This window comes from Coregonus lavaretus, assembly GCF_964263955.1.
Source record: "Coregonus lavaretus genome assembly, chromosome: 13".
Lineage (NCBI taxonomy): Eukaryota > Metazoa > Chordata > Actinopteri > Salmoniformes > Salmonidae > Coregonus > Coregonus lavaretus.
Window position 1 is genome coordinate 48,655,222 of NC_140000.1, and position 25,548 is coordinate 48,680,769.

General features: G+C 42.1%; 1 protein-coding gene across 5 annotated transcripts; it reads right to left on the reverse strand.

The window, feature by feature from the left end:
• Nucleotides 1-200: 200 nt before the first annotated feature.
• Nucleotides 201-24,517, reverse strand: LOC311140835 (basic helix-loop-helix ARNT-like protein 2). 5 transcript variants are annotated; one of them, XM_084176090.1, is made up of 18 exons: nucleotides 24,502-24,517; nucleotides 24,256-24,395; nucleotides 12,684-12,846; nucleotides 12,536-12,574; nucleotides 12,381-12,422; nucleotides 11,429-11,586; nucleotides 10,998-11,086; nucleotides 9,876-9,968; nucleotides 8,869-8,986; nucleotides 8,363-8,509; nucleotides 7,925-8,156; nucleotides 6,385-6,491; nucleotides 3,571-3,718; nucleotides 3,287-3,339; nucleotides 3,075-3,186; nucleotides 2,672-2,756; nucleotides 2,193-2,298; nucleotides 201-1,985 (listed from the first exon to the last, which is right to left on the reverse strand). In XM_084176090.1, exons 2-18 carry the CDS (start codon nucleotides 24,311-24,313, stop codon nucleotides 1,828-1,830), a joined length of 1,908 nt encoding a protein of 635 aa, XP_084032216.1. In that variant the 5' UTR covers nucleotides 24,314-24,395; nucleotides 24,502-24,517; the 3' UTR covers nucleotides 201-1,827. The 5 variants fall into 5 exon arrangements, with proteins under 5 accessions (XP_084032216.1, XP_084032217.1, XP_084032218.1 ...); XM_084176091.1 differs by having other exon boundaries at nucleotides 10,998-11,083; nucleotides 24,256-24,511; XM_084176092.1 differs by having other exon boundaries at nucleotides 8,363-8,506; nucleotides 24,256-24,511.
• Between the last annotated feature and the right edge of the window lie 1,031 nt (nucleotides 24,518-25,548).

Consider the following 25,548-nt stretch of genomic DNA (forward strand, 5'->3'; position numbering starts at 1 on the left):
TATAGACTGATCATTTCTTTGTCAGTGGGCAAACGTACAAAATCAGCAGGGGATCAAATACTTTTTTCCCTCACTGTACATATATTTTTAATATTCAAATTCAGAGTTGAAATGCAGTTTCCAGATTTTCAATATTTAAGTCATGCCTATAAATGACGTTGACAAACTTTCAAGATAAAAACATACGTTTCATATTCAACTTAATGGGTTCAGATTTGTTTTTAATGTTTAATTGTATTGCGTGGATGCATTGGTCAGAGCCAAAGAATATCAAAGTTTGACATGCAGCCTATTAATTTGCTTTTCTGTACCAGATTACTTGATTCTATGCACATGAAGCCATGATCTTCCCTCACCCAAAACATTTAATTAAAATCAACACTGCAGGAGTGCACACAGGCATTACAATTCAAGTCTTTACGGATTCACTGATATTTCTCCTTTTTGTCCCTCAAGTGGTAATCACAATTGCAGAACTAAATGTACAGTGCATTTAGATTGAATTCCAGCAAGAGACTGTGCAAACTTCACACAGAGAGAAAGTAATGCTCTGTTCATAGCAAAAGCAGACATGGTATTGAGATTGGTTCTAAAGAGGCTTTCACAATAGTTTGCTAAAGCGAGGATCAAAAGGTTGTTTGCAAGCAGTTTTCCTTGTCTGGATTAGTTTCACATCTCCACATTTCAAACACACTAAGATGTAGGGGTTAAAGGATTAAAGTGGGTAAGCGCTGAACGCTGGTCGTGATGACGGGCAGTGAGTATTTAAATGTATCATTATAAATTACATTTAAAACCATTGAGGACAAAACACAATAAAGCCTGAGAGCTTATTTCCATTGTGGTCCTCTAGGATAGGCAATGCATACGCTATTGCTAACAACGCAGACGTTGCGTAATAAATGCGTAAATGCTTTTCGCACAATAAAAAGGTGTTTGTGCATTTAGCCTCCATTACATCCCTGCAGGTGCACCTTCAGGGTGTTCTGTTTCAGTGTAAATAAAAACATTTCAAGAGAAGCAGCTCTACCTCTGTGTGACTTCAGAAAAAGTTATGCTGCTGTCTATGCAATAGACATGGCAGCAATATTGATTCACCTATACAAAAGCCTACAATGCAGAGCAAAAAGACAGAACAATATACAATCTAACTTTGTAATAATAGACGATGACAATTTGAGTGAAGACACAGCTGCAATGGTTCATTTGAAGTTATTCACACAAGTGATCAGTGTTCAGAGTTCATATACTTTGAAATGGATTAACATATGCCGCCGTCTACTCCCTTGAATTTGAGTTGATCAATTTCACACCGGCGGGAACCCCAAGAGTACCAAACTACTATCGATCTGTGACTCCCCAGATATAGGCAAACTAGGGTGGTTTTAGTACACATTCAGTTACATTGAAAAATTGATCAAAAAAATCCACACCAAAATTGAAACAGCTGTGTAAGCCACCAAAGAGTTTGCTGGTTTTAGCCCAGGCTGGATATCTCTTCCTGAAACATGAACAGAGAGCCGAGCCGTAGAAGTCCCTCAGAAGCACATAAATCTGTTTCCTTGATAGCGGAGCACACAAAAATATAGTCCCTGGATGGAGCTTGTCTAACCATAAACTACAGAGTTTAGGACTGATGGTGTTGGGGGTCAATTCCATTTCAATTCTGGGAGTGAATTGAAATCCCAATTCAGAAATTCAATGAAATCCTCTTTGAAAATGCTTAAATAAATAAATGAAGTAATGTACCTAAGAATAAATATCATTTTTCAATTCTTGAATTGGAATCTCAATTCTTCTCCTGAATTGATGGCATTTGAATCTCTGCTAGTGAGACCAGTGCATGTTGTCAAAGTCTACTGCGTCCCCCAGGTTGGCATCAGTCTCCAGCAGGCTCATGATGACGGCCATGGCAGCCTCATCATTGCTCAGAGTACCGAGGCCTGGTCCCACCATGCTGTCCAGGTCCATCTGGGAGCTCTCTCCTGGGGGAGGAGAACGGGCTGTCATCAAAATCAACCAATACTCAAAGTTATGTCAGTCGTATGCTAACAAAGTATAACTCTAAGTATAACTAAGTAACCCAAATATACACTTAAAATTGTCTGATTGATAACAGTCTAGGTAAATTAAAGATCATGTAAATGCATTGCTTTTAAGTTTACTTTGTATATGCTTTGAATGGTAACTACCTGTGTCCATATGTGTGTCGCTGCCAGCGTATGTGGCCCCCTTTGAAGCAGACTCTGATCCAGACTTGCTCACTGTATCTGAGTCAGTCACCTCCTCATTTGGCATCTGCAAGAGGACAAGTGGGTACATAATAATACAGAACAGTTTTTCCTCTAGATTTTTTGATACAAAGTTCCATTTACAAAACTTTTCAAGCGCACCTAATATGAGGGGTAATATTTACCCTGGTAATTGGTAAGTTAAAGTACATCAAAACATTACATTCAGCTTAAAAGTGTTTAATCTACGCAAGGCATGTGTTCATAGGGAGACCTCCAGTGGTTATGCATGTAAAAAAACACCATACTCTCTCCCTTTATGCCGTAATGAAAATAGTTTTGAAAAAGTGTTTTTTAAAGTTTTATAGTCAACATGCAACTACTACCTAGGGTCCTAAAGACACTGTAGGATGAGAGGGGAGGTAGGTAAGGTGACTCACATTGGCATGAGAGGAGACCTTTGGAGACCTGTCCTGAGGTGGACAGAAGGGACTGGAGTTTCCACTGGATGGAGAACAGTTGACCCTGCACAGACACAGAGACATCGTCTATGAAACAGTGACATTTTGGCAGTGAAAGAAAGCAGAACTAATGTAACAAAATGTTCAAGGTCATGGGCCAATAAAACAAAAAAACGATGTAAGCTGACTGTACAAGTACCAGCTTCCTCCTGGTTGCCAAAGAAAGCTCTGACAGAAACCTTCAGTGAAAATGGTTTTAATAATCAAACCATTGCCACCACAGAATTATGGGTCATGCTGTTGCCTACGTGGAGACCAATTAACATCCAAGATCGGTACATTTATTGCATTGTAAAACAATGCCATAATACATGGAACACACCTGTTGGAGTCCAAGAGCTCGTTTGCTATCTGGGTCCCTATGCTACCAGCGTAGATCATAGTGGCCATGCCACTGGAGATGCCAGGGATAAGTATGGTACGTTTGCCATCTTCTGTAACAGAGGGAGGGGTCAGGACAGTGAGCTGAGGTCGGTCCACACATCCAAACTGAGTTATATCCAAAATGACCAGGACAAATATTCCTTTCCTTACCCTCCAACAGCTTGGAGCTGCTCGGCTGTTCAGCTTCTGTGTGACCGGGTCCCCTGTGTGTGGAGAGGGAACAGACGACAAATTATTGTACATCCCTTGTATGATGTCATTAGTATAACACAGAGGACTCTCGAACAACAGCTACATTTTGGGACCAAAATGGGACAATTTTGACTGAACTTGTGTCTTGATTCGAAGCAGATTATTAAATTAAATGTATTTTACTGAATATCATTATAGATCGTTCAACCCACAATCTAGACCTAATGTGAAAAGGCACTCACAAAACTTGGTTGGTTGACACAATAAACTCCACTTCTTTGGTCCATGGGTTTATAAAACTAAACCACTGACTTTGAAGCATGACAAAGGAGCCATGTTTTGTTTTGAACTTGTAGCAGCTGGTCTCAATCTTCTCTTTACTGCGGAGAACTGTTGAGACATAAAACGCCATTTATGTCACTGCAATGTGCCCCGCAATAAAAAAAAAAGTAAGCATTGGTTATTATGGTGTAATTACTAGGGCTGTTACGGTGACCGTATTACCGCCACACCGGCGGTCACGAATCATGAAGGCAGTCAAATTCCACGTGCCGTTTAGTCACGGTAATTAGGCCTCTCCAAGCTCTGATGCTGCTGATGGTCATTAGTAGCCTACCAAACTTGCTAACTGCCTGGTACTCAGCACTCCATTGTCCCTCTAATCACTCTGACATCAATGCAAACGTCATCGAAAATCTAATCACACAGAGTGATGGCCTCTACTAAAAAGAGGAGGAACCCATCAGCTTTCTATAGGCTAGGCCTACTATAGTTATTTCTCAGCTTTCTAATATTAAGCACATTGCTTCTCTTTACAACAGGAGTATAGCCTACCTGGCTGGCATGAAAATGAACCACAGGAAAAGCGTCCTCCATTCGCTATTTAAGTGCATAGATTACATGTATTTTTTTCCGCTGCCCCTGTTTCGAAACAGGTGCATGATAATGGTCCATTCTAAATCATAACAAATTTCACACATATATTATTTTATATATGTAAAGACAAGATTAAATCAAGAATAGTGTGATGGGTGAAAATATTAGCCTATCACTTGTGAATGATGACCAGTTTAAGGCAAGAAACAGCGCATGTTTTTTTTGCAACTTTTTCAAATCATAGTCCCACACCTCATGTAGCCTAGCCCATAGGCCTAAATGTTTTGATAAGGTTTGTATCACAACTAAAGTGGCCAAATAACTTCTTAAAATGAAGCACATTAATCCGCTTTACAACGGGTATAGAGCCTAACTGGCATACATACGCAGCGCGTGAGTTTCAAGTTTGGGGAAGATAATTTCCACCATAAAAATGCACCTTTATAATAAAAAGTATTACATGCATAATCGCATTTGTGGTCACTTTTTAGAATGGTGTTTTCCTGCTAATGGAACATTTGCGCTTATAGCCTACTGCCGTGTGCACATTGCTGCACTTATAATGTGAAGAAAATAATACTTTATCAGCATTTTAAGCTAAATGTTCTCATCTGTTGCATCAGGCGCCTTGCTTAAAACAGTTTTTTTGATGCAAGTGGTTGTATTAATTTGGGATCTATCGCATCCCACAAATGTCCCAGACTATGTTTGGAATATTTATTTCTCTCACAGAATAGAATAGCTCAACTTTTGTACTATGGGGGATAGTAGACTGACATAGGCTAGTGCTTTTGCTGTTCGTTAGGCCTACTCATCTGGTTGGCTGATGAAAAGTGGACAGTTCTTCCAATATCTCCAATATGCGCCTCGAAATTGGATAAAGACACAAGCAGTTGCGTCCCCAATGTGTCTGTCTTATAATAATAATAATAATAATATGCCATTTAGCAGACGCTTTTATCCAAAGCGACTTACAGTCATGCGTGCATACATTTTATTTTATTTTTTGTCTATGGGTGGTCCCGGGGATCGAACCCACTACCTTGGCGTTACAAGCGCCGTGCTCTACCAGCTGAGCTACAGAGGACCACTTGTAGCCTGTGAGAAAGACACGATCACATGACAGAGAGCCATGTGAGTGAGAGGTGCTTCCATGTGAGTGAGAGGTGCTTCAGCACGCAGCCGGGAGAAGGGAATTATAATTATTAAATTCAACCCAAGGGCACAATGGCCACTGGCCGAAAAAGGCAAGGATTTTTTTAGGGGGCATTACAGCCACACAAAGGGGATGCAGCCAGGAAATTCGAGGCATTATCAAGTGCTTGTCAAATTGTGAATGAGAGACTGATGAAGTGTGTACAGCCTTAGAATATATAAAAAAATCAAAACATATAACCCAACATTTGTATCACAACTAAAGTTACATAAATAACTCTAAATTAAGCATATAGGAGTACCTGTTTCTTTGTTAACCTCTCAACACAGAATAGCCGCATGTGTGCACTCCCTCAAATCGTTTGGAGAAGATATTATTTATATTTTATTCAGCTACGTTCAATTGTATTCTTCATACTATAAAATTATATAAAATAATGACACGGAATTCTAAGCAAATCTTGTCTGCTAAATGAACTAGTGTAGCCTACAGCCATATGGCATAGCCAGATCAGGACCTAACATCAAATCAAATTGTATTGGTCACATACACATATTTAGCAGATGTTATTGCAGGTGTAGCGAAATGCTTGTAAGGACAACTCAGTGTATGATATTCTGTTCTTCTGAAATGGGCTACATTTTCTTATAAAATGTTTCTTTAGACCTGTCTTAAATAAATAATGGATTTATTAGACTTTTTTAAATGTAGATGTTCCAAAGGTCTGCATCAGTGGCTTGCAGGCTATGTGTGGAAGCCAGGAGATGATACAAATGTTTATGTTAATTAACGGTCAATTACTGTGAGACCTGCAGTTATTTGCTTGACCATCACCGGCTGACAAAATGTCATGACCGCCACAGCCATAGTAATTACCATTTTACCATGCAACATAAGTAAGAACCTGGTCAATATCTGCAACCGAAATATCTTTCATATCTGTTTGAGCAACCTGCACATTTGGAGAACATTTGGTTCTCACCTATAAGTAGATACCAAAGACAACCAAACTATTCTCCATTACCTTTCCTGTGTGTCTCTGCAAGTTGTTGCAGGTCGTCCTGGTGGAAGTACTCATAACACGACGTCCCCAGTAGTTCCTGTGGCAAGTAGCCCAGAACAGTAGTGGCTCTGAAGGACAGAGACAAGGAGGCTGTTATTCTCTATAAACCAACTACAGTACCAGGTTGATATCTTCTGTCCACTTACCAGCTCTAACTATGTACATCATTTCAGAATGGCACAATAAATACTAACTATAACCATCAATATACATGATGCAGCCTTTCTGTTTCTATGGAAATGAGTAAATGGAATGGTTGTCAAACATCTGACCACAGTAAAGTGAACTGGGTTGTTGTTCTCTGAATTGGGATCAAATGCCAAAGTAGAAAGAATCTCACTAAAAAGCAACAAAAATAAAACTACTGACAGATAATATGAATTATACTGTAAACATAAATCAAATTGGACTGACGCGTTCAATGCACTCTCTGCTGTTAGTCAGAAGATCTCACCACCAGTGTAAAATTTTAGGACAGCCTGGGTCACAATAACAAATTCACATACGTGAAAGGGCTCCTGTTGTGAAATGGAGCTGCCTATTTGACAACCGATAAGTAAAAACGTATTTATCTTGACATGCTTACTATATAAAAAAAGAATATTTCCAACACAATGTTCCAAGTAAACATTTTTCAACTCACTAGTTAGCAAAGCTATTATCAATATTTCAAACCAATAGTACTAGTAATGTACTGTTGCCATCTCTTGAAATAATCAGTACAGTCATCTCTTCAAGGGGTATATTGTCTCATTTGGAATGCATTCAGACCAGTTGCTGGAAAACTTGGGGTAACCCCATTACACTTACAGCCACTGTGGTATGGTAGGGGGTGCCATGGCAAACCCTATCCAAGATGACTGCCTGCCAGGCCTGCCTTAACCAACGTCATTGCTTTTCTCTTTATTTGTTTCTTTCTTTGGCTGTTAATACAAGCACAGGTTGGGTTACCCAGGGTATAACTGTAATGTTAGCCAAGGCCATTTTAACTTACCGTAGCCTTGGCTAACATTACAGTATGTATCAAAACATACTCAACTCAGCTGAAAGAGATCAAATCTGAACAAAACTCTGAGAACAATACGCTATGAAAGTTACCAGGAAGTGACTGCCCCTCAGCATTGTAGTTTTTTAAAAACTTTTGTAGGTTTTTTGAATGGTCTTCAATGGGTAAAAACATAGCGCAATGGTCTTAAGTGCAAAAACTCTGTAAAAGCGAATGTAATTGTATATATATATATATTTCGAATTTGATTATATAACCGTGAAGCCCGTTCAAAAGATTAGCGGACTTGATCCAGAAGTAAAGCGAAAGGTGTGGTTACTTTCACAGGGTATAGATTCGGTTTTATTTTCCTCCCAGTGTTTTTCACCAGGTGAAGGCTATGCCCACAATGCCCCCTTATGAACAGTATTGGTTCAACATTATGCCAACACCTGCCAAGAATATTTAATAATGAGCGAAAATCGCAAAAAGGGTTGTGTAAGAGACACCACTTACTGTTGGTCCACGAAGGTGAACTTGCCGTCAATTGAAAAGCGAGTGACAAACTGGGTGGGTTTGACCTTGACCTCTCGTGAGGGCTGACAGGCATTGTTAGGGTGAATGCGGCACACAGCGACCAGGCAGGACAGATGGGAGGACTCGTTATCGTCGCTCTCAGCATCCAGCTGGGTGGAGGGCCAACTCCGCATGTAACCAGTGCAATGGACAGTGCAGTATCGTTGAGACTCTACAGGGGTAGACAGTGCACATAAAACACATGTTTACATTTAACCCCCACATGCAATTCCAATCATGGCCCTATCAGGGCTAACCAACTACCTCAGTGAGGTGGAATCAAGAAAAATACATTGTGCTTCTGGGTTGATGACCACCACGTTCCTCTCTGCTCTTACGATGTATTTAGTGAAAGTTCTATCTGCATGGCTCTCTCACCCTTTTTCTTGGAGCTGCTGGGCTGGATGGTTTTGTCTTCTGTCTTCATAACTGTTCTGCTGTGCTTCATGCGGCAGAAGAAGGAGCGCCGTGCCCCTGTACACAGTTGAACTGCTCCCACAGGAAGGTCCTGGACCTGTAACCCTGCTAAAGAACCGGGAGAGCCTATGATCCAACAACATCACATTATATTTATAATAAATATTTTTAAACACAACGTAACATTGAAGACGGAACATAAAAAGTACAAATCTGTGACCTCAAAAGAGAACGAGGTCAAAGTGGAAACCAGTAAAGCAACAACAAACAGAACCCAGGCTCTCTGCTCTTTCCCCTGTGCTAATAGAACTGAAATAACAGCTGTAGCTTTCTTTAAAGTAATACCGTTATAGTGAGATAGCTTAAACTGAATTTCAACAAGACACAAACAAAACAAAACACAGAGAGAAATAAAATAGGAAAATCCCAGCAACAGATACATTTAAATAAAGTCTTTGCAGACTTACTTTTGGCATCTATGAGCCGTTCGCGAGGGTATAATCCTGAGGCTGACAGCTGCTCTTTCACTTTACTAATGTCCTTTGGGTGGACATAATCAAAAAGACTCTGTCCAATTAGTTCCAACTGTAAACAAAAACAGCACTTTAATTATCAGAACCAAACTATTCATCTCAGAACCCGGAACCAAATCTTGTGTGAGCTAGCTAGCTAGCCAACTATACTTCTGAACTAGGGGAAACAACTGATTCAGATCCCCACTTCAGAACCACCGGAACTTTCTGGTTAAACCTCCGGTCTTCACTTCAAGCATCACCTCCACAATATAAAGCATGAAACAGATTCAGGTATAACTTTACTAAGGTACAGAAATTACAAGGTATTAAAGGGGAATTTAGTATTTTACAATTTAATCTTAGATAGTTCCTCGCCCTGTAAGTAGTCTATGGGCCAGGAGAAAATATAATCCATGGCTCGGTTTTCTTTAGACAGCCACTACAAACTTCAGATAACTTTAGCCACCGCTAGCTAAAAATCAATGGGAGTGGTAGGGGCATGGGCTGCCTGTTACAAATGGCCAAAGAAAACCGAACCATGGAACTAAATGAATGGGATAGCACTGTTAAGTAATGGACTCTTCCTAAATAGGATTGAGTGATAGTGACCTCAATAATTAGCTCAATTTAGTAATTATCCGCGTTGTGTTGTGCCTAAGAACAGTCCTTAGCCGTGGTATATTGGCCATATACCACACCCCCTCGGGCCTTATTGCTTAACCCTCCCCTTGTCCTAGGGTCAAAATGACCCGCCACTGTGTTGAACCAACTTTATTTAATTTTTATATTTTTTGGATCATTTGTGAGAAGGAGGCAGTGATACTTTCTTTAAAGTCTCACTGCCTCCTTCTCACAAATGATCCCAAAAATATAAACATTTAATAAAGTTGGTTCAACACAGTGGCGGGTCATTTTGACCCTAGGACAACGGGAGGGTTAAGTATAACCAGTTCACTGACCCGACTGTAGTTGAGGAACTTGGAGACGGATTCTGAGGTAAAGAGGATCTTCCCCCTGTCGCAACTCACCACGAACAGGAACCCATCTGCAGCCTGGGAAAAAGAGACACGGCACGACCTCAATATATTTCAATCCATGAAAACACTGACACTGCTACAGTATTTTGAAACCATCAGTGTGTATCCACTCCCTCTGTTTACTCCAAAATGGCAGACTGTGTGTGACAAACATGCACACTTGTGGGAGATCAGAGCTGGCAAAGGTTATACAACAGAACACTCCAAGCGAGGGGAAAGAACTGGAGCCGTTGACACATCCTGTTCTTAACAGGGATTTCCCAGAGTGAAATGAGTTAACAACTGAATTTAAAAAATACTGTAGCAAACCCAGAGGGTATGCCTGAGGTACTGTCCTTAAAATAAAGTGTAGACTTAAAGTCTAAAGGAGAAACATTGTCACTAGAACCGATGTGGATGTGGTGGAGGAGTCAGGCGCAGGACACAGAGGTTAAGTCCAACAGACTTTAATAGTCTAATGCTTACGAGAAAACCCCGACCTCGACATACACCAAGAGGCGAGGGAAAATTACGCACACGCGTAAACACTAAACACAAAACAAACAGGGTGCAAACACGTAGCTCCGACACAGTGGCAGTCATAACAACACACAATCATACTAGTGCAAAACAAGGAACTTATAAGACACGTAATCAACACACAAATGGACACAGGTGTAACAGACAGACAAAAGCAATCAAACGACGAAACATAGAGCGGTGGCAGCTAGTACTCCGGGGACGGCGAACGCCGAAGCCTGCCCGAACTAGGAGGAGGAGCAGTCTCGGCCGAAACCGTGACAAACATGTCCACCAGTCTCTCATAACTTTGGATAAAATGCGGCACTTTTAAAGTAAAAACCACACAATTGTAGATATTATATTTCCCATATTAATACCAAGATTCTCAGCTATTTTTGGAGCCTAGTAGACCCAACACACAAAAACTGTAAATCGACATACTACATAATCCTACCCCACTGTTGTGACTGCTGCCACAATACCAAATGGGATTGCTCTTGGTTGATTGAGAAAGAGATTGAGACAGATTGAAGGGCGGCCTACCGTGAGCACCAGGTGCTTGAGATCATCCTGAGGCAGAAACGAAGGCTTGCGTTTGTAGTTAACGTCAGTAAAGGAGCTGCTGGCACCTGCTGAGGAGACGAACACAGCACTGAGCTGTTAGTCTGTGTTGTACCTGTCCCTTAGGAGCTTGACATTTATACCACAACTTGAGTTAAAAATATATATAAATATTAAATATAAATATTAAATATATATATATATATAAATATTAAATATATATATATATATATATTATCAGCAATGAACCAAGCTATTTGTGCACAGCTGTGTATTTTGCAGCCACCATGTGTCCAAGACTAACTGCATTAGTGTAGCTTTATGAGATCTACCTTAAAGAGATGTGTGGTGCTGCACAGATTGCCTGGTGTGGTACCGTGTTGTAGGGGCAGTTTTGGGATAATGAGGCCTACCTTTCAGGGCTTTGAGGTGCTGCACAGCCATTCGCAGCACCGTGAGTTTGTCAAGCTTTCTGGCCATGGGGTTACAGGAGGGAATTATCCCTGACAACTCGTCGATAAGGGTGTTCATTTTGTCCCTCCTCCGCTTTTCAATTTGGCTGTGTGGCTCCCTGTGAGTGAGGGCACAAATACACATATTTCTCTCTCACACACATATCTCACTACGGGCTGAGGCAAGGTGAAGCTTGTTGCTATCAAGTCAGCATGATATCATTTATTAAAACAACAACACATGAGAGGGTGTGTGTTATTGTTATTATTGGCGTTATGGTGATGTGGTCGCTCGCATCGTACCACCAGCTTCATAGAGTGCCAATAATCACACAAAAAACACACCCGAGTGTAGTATTAGGTCATTTATAATATTAAAGTATCCTCTTGTTTTTTACTGAACTTGAGAGGATAGGCCTAAAGCATACTTTAAAGGGCCAGTGCAGCCAGAAATGTGATTTTCCTGTGTTTTATATATATTTCCACACCAAAGGTTGGAATAATACTGTGAAATTGTGAAAATTATGATAATGCCTTTTTAGTGTAAGATCTGTTTGAAATGACCGCCTGAAATTTCAGCCTGTTTTGGTGGGATGGAGTTTTGGCCTGCCTGTTGGTAAATTAGTTGATAGACCAATAAGAAAGAGAGTTCCAAACCGCTCTGCCAATACCGGCTGGTTTTCCCCTCCCCACTCAGACAACTCCCAGACAGTCCTAGCAAAATTCTTGCTTGAGAAACTGCTCTTGCTAAGAAGCTATTTTTGTTTCTTTTTTACCATATTGATTGAAAACAATCACAGTAAGGTACTGAATTGTTACCCAGAAAGGATTTGATATTGTGATAAAAACGGTTGCATTGGGCCTTTAACTCCCTTTCAATATACCAAATGAATATGTACGCCCAGGCTCTTACCTGAAGCATTTCATTTTGACCTGCTGATCATCGTCTTCCGATCTAAATTGGAATGGGAAATATATATGATTATTTAAAATGATTAATTTAATCACCTGGCCTGGCCCTGAGAGATCTTGCCAAGATAAAAAAGAATTTCTAAAGAATTCAAATACCTGCTCTGTTCCTCCTCCATTTGAGCATCACCATTTTCCCTGCAAGACATAGAGAACACAAAATATAAGTCCACCGGGTAAGAGACAAAAATAAGAATGTTGTTCTTTTTATGCTACTTTATGATAGGTGAGGTCTCTCTGCTCTTACCTGTTGTCTAGATCCCCCTTCCGTTTCCTAGGCAGCTCTTGGATTGGCATGGCTCCTGCCAGGTGTGGGGTTATGACATGAGGCATGGCTCCTGCCAGGCGTGGGGTTATGACGTCAGGCCGAGAGACAGGAAGGCTATTGTTTTCTCCTATGGGTAAAGGTCCTAAACCACAGGCACAAGAACCATACAAAACTGACACATTAGTTTTGATTTCTCATCATTTGTAATTCCTCCACGGTCAAATCGATGCATTATTGTAGCACTGACACCCTTACGGAGACATTTACATTTTTAGTCATTTAGCAGACGCTCTTATCCAGAGCGACTTACAGTTAGTGCATACATTATTTTTTATACCCCCGTGGGAATCGAACCCACAACCCTGGCGTTGCAAACACCATGCTCTACCAACTGAGCTACATCCCTGCCGGCCATTCCCTCCCCTACCCTGGACAACGCTGGGCCAATTGTGCGCCACCCCATGGGTCTCCTGGTCGCGGCCAGCTACGACAGAGCCTGGATTCGAACCAGGATCTCTAGTGACACAGCTAGCACTGCGATGCAGTGCCTTAGACCACTGCGCCACTCGAGGACCTAGAGACAAAATGGGTTGGTGTTTTGTTGAATTCCTCTGATTTTTATATTTGCCAATTTTGACAACCTCCATAAAAGACATTCACATATCCCCGATCCTCAATTGAAACACTCAACTGAGGACTGAGAAAATAATGAATGGATGCTTGCAGCTACTTGCTTTGCCCAGAAGATGGCACAAATACCAACTCAATGGATGTTGACTTCAAGCAACCCATACATATGGTTGGAACCTTGTATAATTACAAGGTGCCTGGGAGTGTAACTCAATATTGTGTAAAAAGTTTCAAAAGATAAATAATTTTAAAACATCTTATAAATATAAATGTTATTGTGTTGATCAGTCACATGATAAGTGTGTATGCACTAACTAACATCCACTTGAGAGGACTATAAATAAACTCTCCATTGTATGCCTATTGACAAATGTTCCTCAGTGTAAATCAGTTTTAAGTTCAGCTAACTGGAAATGACCTTCCAGCTTGTAACTGATCATCTTGAAAGCTATAAGCCTGGCAGGTGAGGTGAATGAACTCATCAACCTAAATCAGCCTAGCAGACACCAACCTCTGGCTCAGACAGTTTCTCCCGGCTGTCACGCAGCACGTGATGAGTTTCCATGTCCCTAGTACAAGTCACCATGAGAGGGCGTCTAACCACTGGCTTTCTCCCAGTTTCCCCCCAGCATGTGGCACGTGATGGTTTCTGCTATCGCCTTACCTCACTGCTTATATAAATGCTGTAACATTGACCTACTTCCTGCACATGACTCCCATTATACTTTAAGAGTTGACATTTTATTTGAAATATTGTTGAAAAAGGGGGAAGATATTTTGGGATTCTAATGCTTTTAATGCTTACAAATAATGAATAATCAACTAACCTAGGCTATTTCTAGGAATTTGGGGGTCATTTCTGACAGAGGTGGAATGCACAAAATACTCCACCCCTGCCCTCCCGCTCTTCCTTTTCCTGCAGGCATCTCACCAAGCATTGAGAAACTGTAGTAGCATAAAATCAAAACAGGTGGAAATATTCCACAGGTAGAGAAATGGTAGTAATTTTAATAATTTAGCTAATTCTGTAGTTGTACCATCATGTAGGGTTAGCCAGTTATTACTTTATTTTAATCTCCATTTATTTATTTTTCAATTTTCATGAAAATAGTTCAGACAAATCTGACAAAGTTTGTTGCCCAATCAAAGTAGAAACATTGTGGCTTTTGGATGTTTGACTAAGTGTCACGAATGTTGAGAGACGGGTCGGACCAAGGTGCAGCGTGAAAAGCGTACATGTTTATTAACTAAATAAACATTCAACAAAACAAGAAACAACGTAACGTGAAGTCCAAAAGGCTATACACATACCAGCCTAACAGGAACAAGATCCCACAATACACAGTAGGCAATGGGCTACCTAAGTATGATCCCCAATCAGAGACAATGAGCGACAGCTGCCTCTGATTGGGAATCATACCCGGCCAGACATAGAAATACAACACCTAGAACATAAACATAGAAAATATAACATAGATTTCCACACCCTGACTCAACAAACAAGAGTTCTATAGGTCAGGGCGTGACACTAAGACAGAGAGTAGCTCAGGGTTGAGGTAAATTTAGAAGAATGCTTTGGTACACACTAACATGTATTAATTGAAAAGTGATATAAATTAGAACAACATAATACATTTCATAAAATCCAACACAATTGTAAAGGGAAGAGTGGAGATCCCTATTTTGCAGTAACTAACTAAAGGGGAAGACAATGTCATATCAAATACAATTAGGTAGTTATGTAGGGAAATGGCTGTGCTACACATCCGTTTGGTTGACCCACTTCGGATCAAAGTTCATCAGGGGGACCAGAGCAACCCCTGGTAAATACGCAGCAGTCATTTCCTGGCTAGGCCAGCCTCTCTCCATGTCATCTCCTGCCGTTGTGCCTTTGAGCAAGGCAGTTAACCCTTAAATTCTCAGTGTGCTTCCGACCCCTTAGAGTGTGTGTGTCTCAGGGGGATTGGAACTCATTTCTGTTTTCTGAAAGAAAAAATTGACTGTAAAGTATTCTTCTTAAATGTTGATCCAATTCTTGTGGCTAATAGGAGATGCAGAAGGAAACGCAAACTCACTGACAACTGGGAACCAGACATTAACAAGATCCCTGGTTGTGCAGGACATGAGTGGGTGGTGCAGACACCAGGTCAATTGAATCACCTTGAATGCGACACAAGATTACACTTCTGGTCCTGGCTTCCTAAGAGATGACTGTATGGCGAGTGAGGCCTGTGTGACGGAGTGAGAAGCCTCTGCATTGGAGCTTGATAGTGCAGCCACTGAACCTTCCATGGATGATGCTCTCTCCTGGCTGGATTAATGTGGTGAGGATCGCACTACTCCATTGGTCCAGGTCTTCAGCTGATAATGATGAAGACCCTGGCAGTCACAGCCAATATAACCAGACCCTCAAAAGGACTCTCCCTCATCAGATGAGCTTCCTGTGGCTGGTGCTACAGGTGCTGGTGCCCCATAATCACCCTCCCCTATCCCTCACTACTGACCCGTCGCTCTCACACAAGAACTCACTACACCTCTATGTTTGGGAGTGTTATAAAGCCATTGTGTCGATAGGGTCTATGGTAAAACTAGAACATGAATGTCGAAAAGTTGATTAGACAGCACAGCAGTATGACATCATGGCAATACAGTGGGGGAAAAAAGTATTTAGTCAGCCACCAATTGTGCAAGTTCTCCCACTTAAAAAGATGAGAGAGGCCTGTAATTTTCATCATAGGTACACGTCAACTATGACAGACAAATTGAGAAAAGAAATTCCAGAAAATCACATTGTAGGATTTTTAATGAATTTATTTGCAAATTATGGTGGAAAATAAGTATTTGGTCACCTACAAACAAGCAAGATTTCTGGCTCTCACAGACCTGTAACTTCTTCTTTAAGAGGCTCCTCTGTCCTCCACTCGTTACCTGTATTAATGGCACCTGTTTGAACTTGTTATCAGTATAAAAGACACCTGTCCACAACCTCAAACAGTCACACTCCAAACTCCACTATGGCCAAGACCAAAGAGCTGTCAAAGGACACCAGAAACAAAATTGTAGACCTGCACCAGGCTGGGAAGACTGAATCTGCAATAGGTAAGCAGCTTGGTTTGAAGAAATCAACTGTGGGAGCAATTATTAGGAAATGGAAGACATACAAGACCACTGATAATCTCCCTCGATCTGGGGCTCCACGCAAGATCTCACCCCGTGGGGTCAAAATGATCACAAGAACGGTGAGCAAAAATCCCAGAACCACACGGGGGGACCTAGTGAGCTGGGACCAAAGTAACAAAGCCTACCATCAGTAACACACTACGCCGCCAGGGACTCAAATCCTGCAGTGCAGACGTGTCCCCCTGCTTAAGCCAGTACATGTCCAGGCCCGTCTGAAGTTTGCTAGAGTGCATTTGGATGATCCAGAAGAGGATTGGGAGAATGTCATATGGACAGATGAAACCAAAATATAACTTTTTGGTAAAAACTCAACTCGTCGTGTTTGGAGGACAAAGAATGCTGAGTTGCATCCAAAGAACACCATACCTACTGTGAAGCATGGGGGTGGAAACATCATGCTTTGGGGCTGTTTTTCTGCAAAGGGACCAGGACGACTGATCCGTGTAAAGGAAAGAATGAATGGGGCCATGTATCGTGAGATTTTGAGTGAAAACCTCCTTCCATCAGCAAGGGCATTGAAGATGAAACGTGGCTGGGTCTTTCAGCATGACAATGATCCCAAACACACCGCCCGGGCAACGAAGGAGTGGCTTCGTAAGAAGCATTTCAAGGTCCTGGAGTGGCCTAGCCAGTCTCCAGAACTCAACCCCATAGAAAATCTTTGGAGGGAGTTGAATGTCCGTGTTGCCCAGCGACAGCCCCAAAACATCCCTGCTCTAGAGGAGATCTGCATGGAGGAATGAGCCAAAATACCAGCAACAGTGTGTGAAAACCTTGTGAAGACTTACAGAAAACGTTTGACCTGTGTCATTGCCAACAAAGGGTATATAACAAAGTATTGAGAAACTTTTGTTATTGACCAAATACTTATTTTCCACCATAATTTGCAAATAAATTCATGAAAAATCCTACAATGTGATTTTCTGGAGAGAAAAAAATCTCATTTTGTCTGTCATAGTTGACGTGTACCTATGATGAAAATTACAGGCCTCTCTCATCTTTTTAAGTGGGAGAACTTGCACAATTGGTGGCTGACTAAATACTTTTTTCCCCCACTGTATATAGTTATGGCAGTATCTAGATAAGGCAGTATGACGTTATGGCAGTATATAGTTATGGCAGCAGTGGCGTAAAGTACTTAAGTAAAAATACTTTAAAGTGCTACTTAAGTAGTTTTTTGGGGGTATCTGTACTTTACTTGACTATTTCTATTTAAAACAACAAGAAAATCGTGCCGTCTGGTTTGCTTAATATGAGGAATGTGAATTGATTTACACTTTTACCTTTGATACTTAAGTATATTTAAAAACAAATACTTTTAGACTTTTACTCAAGTAGTATTTTAATGGGTGACTTTTACTTAAATAATTTTCTAAGGTATCTTTACTTTTACTCAAGTATGAAGTTGGGTACTTTTCCCACCACTGTATGGCAGTATGAAGTTATGGCCATATCTAGTTATGGCAGTATGAAGTCATGGCAGTATCTAGGTAAGGCAGTATTGGTGAGTGGTGAGTAACCGAGTTCAGATTCCCTATTATATTCACTGAAAAAACGTATGTAGTTTGCCACCTGATAAACTAGTAATTAGTGTAAGTACCCTTGTTTACATTACACACATCCTTCTCCGTTCAAATTCCATATTATACTTGTAGAAAATGATAACTAGCTTATCGGGTGTCTATTGGTGTCCAGGTTTCCAATATGCACTTTATTCTCATCTCCCCCTCATGGAAAAAGGGAGGTTCCAGTGAAGTTGTCCTCCACAAACATATTCATGTAAAAGCCTAGAATGAATTATGGGTTAATCATTAATGGCTAATCATACCTCCTTGTGTTTGCACATTTTCTTTCAGAGGAATCTGAGCTTTACACTTCACTTCATTTAAGGAAGCTTGTTTTTATTATCAGAAAATAAATCCAATCCTTTGGCTGTCTTTTAAGCCAACAAAAGAAAGGCAACAGTGAGGCAATTCTACACCTGTCACATTGGCCAATCTGACTAGTTCACCTGAGGACCATTCCCCTCCCACTCCCACAGGATTCGCCCCCACCACCACCCACCTACAAACCTCTGCACTGGTTTTGAATAATACTAGGGGCCAGGCGATATCAGGTTGAACACATGCATACGTGAGATGAGATACGTATCTGATACAATATTAAGAAAGAGGCCTGACAGCTGAATACATTTGGTTTATTCAATATACAATACAGAGGGATTACATCTTGTAATGGGGAAATCTATCCTATTCAGGTGAAGTACAGTTTGTTGTTGGCAACATGGTTTTAACAATTGGTTGCCTGACTGAGTGCGATGTAATACATTATTTTCTCTGTCCATCCTCTTTATCGATTCCAGTTTGTTATCCTAGAACACCTTTAGGTCTGGTAGTACTTTAAGTTTTTTCAATAATTATTAAGGTCAGGAATAAATAAATACTGTTACAGCAATTGAGTGATAAACCTACAACACCATTAAGAATCGTCAACTAATGTCAAAATGTTTGCCTCATATTTGACATGGGCCACAGTCCAGAGCAAGACTGTTTGTAGTCTCCCAACAAGGATAATGTTGATGTTGATAAATGAAATTCACACCATATTTGCTGATAGTCCTTTTGCATTTCATATTGTTAACTTGAAACTATAGTCATATATAAGCCAACCCAGGACATGTTATTGGTGTGTGATGTTAATGCGTAAAGACGAGTGGCAAGAAGAAAAACTCCCAAGTGTTGCAGCTTGATTGACCTACAGCCTACCTCTTGAATAAGCGTCCAAACGTTCACGTGCAGCTTGCTTTGAAGAGTTATATCAAGTTATAGGCTATGGTGTTTTACAAAATAACTGAACACATAGGCCTAATTAGCCTAAACAAGTTGTAAGGTAATATTGGCCAAAGCGCAGCTAGCCTAGCCTACTTGAAGTAGCATAGGCTCAATTAAAATGTGTCAGGCAGGCCTATACATTTTTTACAAATGTTTAATGCTGCGAATAGGTATTATTTTCAAAGGAGCGTCCTCGGTGACCATATTCAACTAAATTCATAACACGTCCGTTATTGGATGTTATGGACAAATTCCAAATGGGAAATTGTGTTATTAAGCATGCATGCTTAATGCATAGTGGTGTGAGGAGCGATGGGGTGAGGTTGTGTTCCTCTAAGCGGGGAGGTAAGCTTGCCTTCTTCATTATATGTGTCGAGTAAAGCTTAAACCATGCATTTAGATTGTAGGTAGGTATTGTAGGTAGTTTATCCAGGTAGTTATTGTAGGTAGTTATTGTAGGTAAGTATTGTAGTGTATTCGGCTGAGCCCGGTGAAGCACGAGGCTAGCTAGCTAACCCACTACCTGGACCATTAAAGCTAGCTAGCTAGCGGGTAGCAACACCACAGCCACTGCTAGCTGGCCAACTATCCAGCTAGCAGTACTGTAGCAACTAAATACATTTCAACGGAACGATTTGATTAGTGTAAAGTTAGCTAGCTACATAGTTGTCTTGGTATCAAAGACAAAGGTGTAGTATAAAGAAAATATCGAGGTTAGCTAGCCAGCTACATTTTCAAACAGTCAACACCGCAGCCACTGCTAGCTAGCCAACATTACCAGCTAGCAGTACTGTATCATTTTAGTCAATGAGAACTTTGCAACGTAAGTTTCACTTTCTGAACATTCGAGATGTGTAGTCCACTTGTGTAGCTAGCATGACTGACTTTGTGCTAGCTAGCCAACTTTTAATTACTTCTGCGTTATGAAAGGAACTAGACACGGACATGAATGATCCATTGGTAGTTTGTTGTAACCAAGTATTGATGCTAAACCGTGTGTTATTGGATGCTAGCATGCTAGTTAGCTATGGCGTCATAGGATACGGTGCCCTGGTCGGATACTGTACCAAGTTAGCTAGCTGAATAAACTAAGTTAAGTCTATTCCTGGAAACATTGGTCAGCGGGACGGTGGCACAGGAATCCTCATCTCTCCCAAGTGGACATTCTCTCTTTCTCCCCTGACCCATCTGTCTATCTCCTCATTTGAATTCCATGCTGTCACAGTCACTAGCCCATTCAAGCTTAACATCCTTATCATTTATCGCCCTCCAGGTTCCCTTGGAGAGTTCATCAATGAGCTTGACGCCTTGATAAGTTCCTTTCCTGAGGATGGCTCACCCCTCACAGTTCTGGGTGACTTTAACCTCCCAACGTCTACCTTTGACTAATTTCTCTCTGCCTCCTTCTTTCCACTCTTCTCCTCTTTTGACCTCACCCTCTCACCGTCTCCCCCTACTCACAAGGCAGGCAATACGCTTGACCTCATCTTTACTAAATGCTGTTCTTCTACTAATCTCACTGCAACTCCCCGCCAAGTCTCCAACCACTACTTTGCATCCTTTTCTCTCTCGCTCTCCTCCAACACTACTCACTCTGCCCCTACTCAGATGGTAATGCGCCGTCGCGACCTTCGCTCTCTCTCTCCCGCTACTCTCTCCTCTTCCATCCTATCATCTCTTCCCTCTGCTCAATCCTTCTCCCTCCAATCTCCTGATTCTGCCTCCTCAACCCTCCTCTCCTCCCTTTCTGCATCTTTTGACTCTCTATGTCCCCTATCCTCCCGGCCGGCTCGGTCCTCCACTTCTGCTCCGTGGCTTGACGACTCATTGCAAGCTCACAGAACAGGGCTCCGGGCAGCCGAGCGGAAATGGAGGAAAACTAGACTCCCTGCCGACCTGTCATCTTTTCACTACCTCCTCTCTACATTTTCTTCCTCTGTTTCTGCTGCTAAAGCCACTTTATACCACTCTAAATTTCAAGCCTCTGCCTCTAACCCTAGGAAGCTCTTTGCCACCTTCTCCTCCCTGCTGAATCCTCCTCCTCCTCCCCCTCCCTCCTCCCTCTCTGTGGATGACTTCGTCAACCATTTTGAAAAGAAGGTTGACGACATCCGATCCTCATTTATTAAGTCAAATGACACCGCTGGTCCTGCTCACACTGCCCTACCCTATGCTTTGACTTCTTTCTCCCCTCTCTCTCCAGATGAAATCTTGCGACTTGTGACGGCCGGCTGCCCAACAACCTGCCCGCTTGACCCTATCCCCTTCTCTCTTCTCCAGACCATTTCCGGAGACCTTCTCCCTTACCTCACCTTGCTCATCAACTCATCCTTGACCACTGGCTATGTCCCTTCCGTCTTCAAGAGAGCGAGAGTTGCACCGCTTCTCAAAAAAACAACACTCGATCCCTCCGATGTCAACAACTACAGACCAGTACCCCTTCTTTCTTTTCTCTCCAAAATTCTTGAGCGTGCCATCTTTAGCCAACTCTCTTGCTATCTCTCTCAGAATGACCTTCTTGATCCAAACCAGTCAGGTTTCAAGACTGGTCATTCAACTGAGACTGCTCTTCTCTGTGTCACGGAGGCTCTCCGCACTGCTAAAGCTAACTTGCTCTCCTCTGCTCTCATCCTTCTAGACCTATCTGCTGTCTTTGATACTGTGAACCATCAGATCCTCCTCTCCACCCTCTCCGAGTTGGGCATCTTCGGCGCGGCTCACTCTTGGATTGCGTCCTACCTCACAGGTCGCTCCTACCAGGTGGCGTGGCGAGAATCTGTCTCAGCACCACGTGCTCTCACCACTGGTGTCCCCCAGGGCTCAGTTCTAGGCCCTCTCCTATTCTCTCTATACACCAAGTCACTTGGCTCTGTCATATCCTCACATGGTCTCTCCTATCATTGCTACGCAGACGACACACAATTAATCATCTCCTTTCCCCCTTCTGATAACCAGGTGGTGGATCGCATCTCTGCATGTCTGGCAGACATATCAGTGTGGATGACGGATCACCACCTCAAGCTGAACCTCGGCAAGACGGAGCTGCTCTTCCTCCCGGGGAAGGACTGCCCGCTCTATGATCTCGCCATCACAGTTGACAACTCCGTTGTGTCCTCCTCCCAGAGTGCAAAGAACTTTGGCGTGACCCTGGACAACACCCTGTCGTTCTCCGCTAACATCAAAGCGGTGACCCGATCCTGTAGGTTCATGCTCTACAACATTCGCAGAGTACGACCCTGCCTTACACAGGAAGCGGCACAGGTCCTAATCCAGGCACTTGTCATCTCCCGTCTGGATTACAGCAACTCGCTGTTGGCTGTGCTCCCTGCCTGTGCCATTAAACCCCTACAACTCATCCAGAACGCTGCAGCCTGTCTGGTGTTCAACCTTCCCAAGTTCTCTCATGTCACCCCGCTCCTCCGCACACTCCACTGGCTTCCAGTTGAAGCCCGCATCTGCTACAAGACCATGGTGCTTGCTTACGGAGCTGTGAGGGGAACGGCTCCACCGTACCTTCAGGCTCTGATCAGTCCCTACACCCAAACAAGGGCATTGCGTTCATCCACCGCTGGCCTGCTGGCACCCCTACCTCTGCGGAAGCACAGTTCCCGCTCAGCCCAGTCAAAACTGTTCGCTGCTCTGGCACCCCAATGGTGGAACAAGCTCCCTCACGACGCCAGGACAGAGGAGTCACTCACCACCTTCCGGAGACACTTGAAACCCCACCTCTTTAAGGAATACCTGGGATAGGATCAAAGTAATCCTTCTACCCTCCCTCCCCCCCCACCCCCCCCCCAAATATATATATATATATATATATATGGTGGCTATCATAAGGTGCATGCACCAATTTGTAAGTCGCTCTAGATAAGAGAGTCTGCTAAATGACGAAAATGTAAATTGTATATTAGCCTAGCATGCACATTCGAGAACTAAAAATGTCCCATTCTGCATTCCAATAAATCCACCCACCCACCTTGAGAATTTGGAAACTGTTTCATAACCCACTTCTTGGTAATATTCTTTAACATTTTACCATGCATCCCAAAATCACAATGGGGTTATGGGGATCAGTCTACGAAACATGTGGCAATGCATCAGAATGCTTTAGACATGGGAAATTCTCGTCGCCAAAAGTACAAACTTGCCGCGATAGATTCTAATTATACTATCAAGATACTCACAACTATGAAAACATGTAGGCTAGGCTACCCAACACACATATTTAAAATACAGTTTAGGCTATACGTCCGACTGAACAAGATATGGTACAAGCATAATCCATGCATAAAATGCGTGATTGGTGCCATTTTAATTGATTATCTTATTTTATAATAGCCTGCATAATAGCCTACAAAATACCAAAGGGATGAACAGAAGATCTGTTGACCGCCTATGAAAAGGCAGCTGCATGGTTTTACACCAGGTTTACCATAAACACAATTCCACCATGCACAAATTCTAATAAAAGCACGCCAACTCATACCTGTTAAATTAAATGGTAGAATGCCACAAATATGCCCCAAATTATTAAACTCTCACGAGCGCATCCCAGGACTTCCTCGAGTGTGCGTTTGCTCCAGTGATCTACTGACCTACATTTTTGGGTAGAACCACAATTGTTTTCAAAGCGAAAGACATGGAAACAGCTCCCCTCAATTCCTCCCGGCACATAGCATCGACTGCAATAGGCTATTATTACCTCATAGACTAGAACTCACACGTGATGCTTTCAAGACAACTCGGAAAGATCAGAACCTCCGAGTGAAAATATGGGTACGATTTTTGCTTAGAGGTTCCTATTGGTTGATTCTGATACATTCCAAATGGGAAACGTGGAGCTCATCTTACGAGTTTCCGAACGACTTTCCGAGTTGTCTTGAACACGGTACAAGTAGGTCTACTGGTACCTGTTCGTTTGTCCGCGGTCCAGTCATTGCCGCCGGCCGCTGAATTCTCTACGGACATGGCTGGAGCCGGTCAGTAGGAGCCCGGCGCCGCAGAACATGAGGAAGTGGTAGTGTAGCTTAGATGTTGTAGAAGTAGTCTACTGTAGGGGAGAAGAGGCGGGGTATTGTTGTATAATTTACTTTATTTTTTCCTCCTCTCTCTTTTCTAAGGCGGGGAGGGGGGTAGACATAGAAACGTAGACCTACACGTGCGAGGACAAAGTAGTCTCCTGAGTAATGAGAACACAACTCCAGTAAAACGCGGAAGAGGTCCATCTGGCTCCTCCTCTACACTCGCATTCATTCACACAAACCACCCGAGAAGGGTACACTCTGTCCATTGCATTCACACACACATACACAGAGGCTATCGTTTAGTAGGCTATATTCTAGCCCAGAGCCAGTAGGACAACCATTGATGAAACACCAACACCAACATTTCACTTTCATTACAATTGTAAAGAGTTTTCTGTATGCGTCCCTTATCAATAGGCAATAGCATAGCTCATTATATTACAGCCCGATTTTGGAATGAAACGTTCCTTTTATCTTCTAAAATAATAGGCTACAAAGTGTAATTTTGTGTAAAAAAGTGTAAAATTTATATATATATATATATATATATATATATATATATATATATATATATATAAGTAAACTCATTCAAGTGGTCTTTTCCCCCCTCTTTCGAACTTATTTTTTTGTCTCTCAGGTTAGTGTTATTCGAGATCTCTGCACGATACTTTATGTAAGTGTACGTGCCAAACAAGAATCGTGTTGACCTAAATATTTTTGCCTTATACAACCATGTAACCGTCACGTGTAGCAGCTGTCTCATTACCCCGTCTGAAGCGCGGGGTGTAATCATTAGTCCAAACAGTTGCATTCCGTTTGCAACTAAAACGAGAGTTTCTATTCGACCAATTGAGGTAAATCCCTCCACGTTTCGTTCCGTTTGCTTCCGTTTAAGAAACGGTTTGCAACAGAACCGGCGGAATTGAATACACCCCTGTCTACAGCTAAAGTTAACGTGCGTCCCAGTGCACTTTACAGCCCCGCACCCGTTGTGTAGGTTAGTCTTGAGTGTCATGGATCGAGGGCATCTACAACGAGTTGCCTTTTACGCATGACCACCGGTCGCTGTGATATCTTATATTGTCACGACACTGCGAATTAATACATTGAACCACACGTTTGCCTACATGTATTTACGCTACTATCTAGCCTAAAAAAGATTGTCATAGTATGCTAAAT